The 4120-nt window shown below is 44.6% G+C and overlaps 1 protein-coding gene across 1 annotated transcript; it reads left to right on the forward strand.

The window, feature by feature from the left end:
- Positions 1406 to 2480, forward strand: LOC8069889 (late embryogenesis abundant protein D-34). The gene is made up of 2 exons (XM_002444176.2): positions 1406 to 1981; positions 2083 to 2480. Exons 1-2 carry the CDS (start codon positions 1598 to 1600, stop codon positions 2245 to 2247), a joined length of 549 nt encoding a protein of 182 aa, XP_002444221.1. The 5' UTR covers positions 1406 to 1597; the 3' UTR covers positions 2248 to 2480.

Genomic DNA, 4120 nt, shown 5'->3' on the forward strand with positions numbered 1-4120 from the left:
TGTGAAGATGTTGTGTGGGTTTTAGACATTCGACGTTGTAACTTACTTGAATTTTTTTTAATTTTTTACCATAGTCTAGACATGTGATGAGATGACACCTCGACAAGTTTCGTGATTTTTCTATTTCGTATTGATTTTATATAATTTAAAAACACTTTTTCGGCATGTGGTTCGTCATGTTACCGCAAATAAGATGCATAAAATTTGATGCGAGTTCCGGGATAGGAACTCAACATACACCAAATTTCATGAATAATATTTTTTGAAACACTACGTTGCATTATTTCAGGCACCAGCAGTTCAAATTTGAAATATTCTAAGAAATCAAAGAAACAAATTAAATTAAGAAAATAATATATAAAATGTCAAAATTAGACCAAATTTTGAATTTTGATATACAAGAATGTATTGTACCACCACAAAAAAATTGGGCTCAAAAAACAAAAAAAATAAAAAACTTTGCCGAGGGCCTAGCTTCGCCCCTCGGCAAAGGCGGTCTTTGCCGAGGGCCTAGCACGTAGCCCTCGCAAAGAGGCAAAAAAAAAACAAACTTTGCCGAGGGCCTAACGGTTGGCCCTCGGCAAAGCCTGACGGATCGCGTCCGTCGTGACCCAACGGACCAAATTTGTCGAGGGCCACGGCCCTTGGCAAAGACAATCTTTGCCGAGGGCTTATCTTTATCGAGGGCATAGCCCTCGGTAAAGACTCTTTGCCGAGGGCCAGACTTTGCCGAAGGCCTCTGTGGCTGGCCCTCGGCAAAGAGTGTCTTTGCCGAGTGCCCGAGATTTCGCCCTCGACAAAGCCTTAAGCTCTCGGTAAAGAACGCGTTTCCAGTAGTGCAACATCTCCTAGATTCTTTGGGATTAAAAATGATCTGGATGCCGGCAGTGATGAAATTGATCGCCAGCATGACGTCGTTCTTGAACACCGACCACTTTGATCTACTAATAGTGTTCATATTTTCGTATGGTAGACTAGAGAAGCTGCTGGTTCAGATCAATATACGCCTTCTCTGTGTGCCGATAATGATAAATGACGAAGAGATTATCTCTAGGACAGTAATTTGGAGACACAAATATCTGTACGATCTTAGTTACATATATCCACTAGCTGTGGGACCTTTGGCGACGACGCGAGTGGGACAACAGCACAAAGTTGCCATAACACGTGCAGGCTTCGCCGCGCCGCGTGTACGCCGACGACGCGAGAGACGAGACACACGTGGTCGTCATCGCATCAACCATGCACCGGCGCCACTCGAGCACCGTCGCACCAATCCAATCCGGCCACCACGCGGATGATGCCCGTACCTTCGACGCATCTGGATTGCAGCCATCCGTGACCCCAAAGCTACAAGTTCGTAGAAAAATCTAGCAACCTCCTATCTACTAGCTACAGTGGTGAATGATAAGAACAGGTGTCCAAAATCACGTCGGTTGTACAACTCTATATATAAGGATACTGAAAGCAACACACATTAGTAACATTGAGTTTGCCAGAAGCCAAGCCAACAAGGATTTCCGTGCGTCTCCAGGAGGCATCTCGATCGCCAGGTATAGCTAGCTACTTGCAAGAGGCTGGAAGAGTAGTTACCGCAATGGCGCAGCCACAGCCAAGAAGAGGAGACGAAGGGCTCCAGGCGCAGGGGGGCAACGGCAAGGCCCCGGCGGCGCAGCAGGATCCCATCAAATATGGCGACGCGTTCCCTGTCAAGGGCGAGCTGGCGGGGCAGCCCATCGCGCCGCGCGACGCCGCGGCCATGCGCTCCGCCGAGGACAGCGTGCCGGGCGTCCAGGTCCCGCAGGAGAGCGGCGGTGGGTTCAGCGCCGGGGCCTTCATGGAGTCCGCCGCCGCGTACAACCAGGCCGTCGGTGCCGTCGGCCCGGGACAGGCGAGTGCCGCCGTTGCCAAGCACGGCGTCAACGTCACCCAGGACGCCGTGCCCGGTGGCCGCATCGTCACCGAGTTCGTGGCAGGCCAGGTATATATATGCATGCCGTGTCCTGGCTCCCAAGCTCGTGCTGATTTGCTGACGCCGCTTGCTTATGCTTCTGATGTGATGCTCGGTTCTGGCACTGGCAGGTGGTAGGCCAGTACGCCGTCGCTGAAGCAGCGCCGCCCTCGCCGCAGCAGCAGGAGCAGGATGGGGCGGGTCACAAGGCCGCCGGAAACGAAGGTGGTGCAGGACACGGCGACGGAGGAGCGCCCGGTGGGCGCGCCGGTGCCACGGCGGCGAGGCGGGACTAAGATGGATAGGCCGAGGCTTCAATTTTATCATCGTGTTCCTCTGGTCTTGTATATATAACATGTTCCTGTGAATGAGCTCTCGCGCTACTATGCTATATATGCAGGCAGCAGACCTTGTGTACGGTGGTTTTTGGTTATGTATGTGAAACTGCGTACTATAGTAGAATAAGAATGACGAGTCATGTATCCATCCAAATCCAAGCAAGCGAATGGCAATCAGCAGTTTCTAAAAATGAGTACGAATATTTTATTTTATAGATAAAAGGTTCTTCTGAAAAATAAGTAGCATAAACAAAATTTACAATAGTAAAGTGAGAATTTCTCACCCCATTGGCTGGGATACATTTAGGCCTTGTTTATTTGGACTCCAAAACCTAAAATTTTTCAAGATTTTTCATCACATCAAATCTTTAGACATATGTATATGAAGTATTAAATATTGATGAAAATAAAAACTAATTATATAATTTGGTTAAAATTTACGCGACGAATTTTTTAAGTCTAGTTAGTCCATAGTTGAATAATAATTATTATAAAGACACAAACTAGTCTATATATAGTTGAATAATAATTATCACAAACAAACAAAAATACTATGGTGTCACGAAATTTTTTTCTTAACAACTAAACACGGCCTTATAAGTAGAAATTCAAAACAAATGTTTGAGCGGGACGAACTGGGGTGTCAAAGTTGCTGCATCTTCACGTACACTTCTATGGGCGAAGACAGCGTGGGTTCAAGTGAGTCTTCTCAAACCAACCAGACTAGCTCCCGGGAGCTTATTTAGGCGCCGGTGGCATGGGCGAACTGGGCGAATGCATGGTTGCATGCATCCGTGGAGCCTCGCTTGGGTGATCCAGTGTTTGGTTATATACATGTATTACCAGATTAAAAGTCCAGATGCAAAGATAAGTGTTTGGTTGCCTGCATCTGCAAAGATCTAAACACCTCTTGCATATATAACACTGATAATATTATCACCCATACACACATATACTGTTACAGCAGCTTCGAAATAAGAAGATCTACTAGCAAAACTACAACTAGTACTATTACAATTTTAAAAGGGAACATATCTAGTGCAAACCACAACCTCCGTGAAAACCTGTGCAAACCATAGCAAAAAAGTTGTCTAAATTCATCAAAAAATCATACATGTAGATGATTTAATGATACACAATATTGTAAAATATCTTGTCCAAACTCAACTTTGTTTGTGAGATATAAAAATAACAAATTTCAAGCTGGAAAGGTGTTCACAGGATTTGCTAGAAGTTTGTTATTTTTATATCTCACAAACGAATTCGAGTTTGGATAAGATATTTTACAAGGTTGTGTATCATCATATCATCTACATGTGTAATTTTTTTTGGCGAATTTAGATGAATTTTTTGCCATAGTTTGCATAGGTTTTCATGGACGTTGTGGTTTGCGCTAGATATGTTCTCATTTTAAAAACTGCACGCCACAAAGCAAAGCTACCATTGTCTCCCTTATTGTGGACATGAGGTGGATTGACAGGTTATAGAAGAGGAGAATTGTCAAGAGAATGACCATATAAGGCTTGCTCAGCTTGATTTCTGGTGTTGTATTTCTTATAGCAGTTACCATTGAAGCTATTCACCTGCTCATGTGCTTCTTCCCGGCTAGAATACACACCAGGTTTCTTGCCAAGATGAACCACATACCAAGCCATAACTGTTCAAGAAAAAAGTAGCAAGAAAAATAGGCAGAATCTGCTGAGTTCAAATATTATCAGAAAAGTAACATCACTGGCAAATGGACATATGCTCAGCTTAGTAAAACAACATCACGGGTAAACAGACATGTGCTCAGATTAGTAAAACAACATCACATGCAAATAGACATGTG

The sequence above is a fragment of the Sorghum bicolor genome, chromosome 7 (assembly GCF_000003195.3).
Source record: "Sorghum bicolor cultivar BTx623 chromosome 7, Sorghum_bicolor_NCBIv3, whole genome shotgun sequence".
In the NCBI taxonomy this organism is placed as follows: Eukaryota; Viridiplantae; Streptophyta; class Magnoliopsida; order Poales; family Poaceae; genus Sorghum; species Sorghum bicolor.

Excerpts from the sequence above, each read along its gene's own strand:
- LOC8069889 (XM_002444176.2), top strand. The coding sequence starts at position 1,598 with ATGGCGCAGCCACAGCCAAGAAGAGGAGACGAAGGGCTCCAGGCGCAG. Across the intron at positions 1,982-2,082 it reads CCGAGTTCGTGGCAGGCCAG|GTGGTAGGCCAGTACGCCGT; the intron begins GTATATATATGC and ends TGGCACTGGCAG.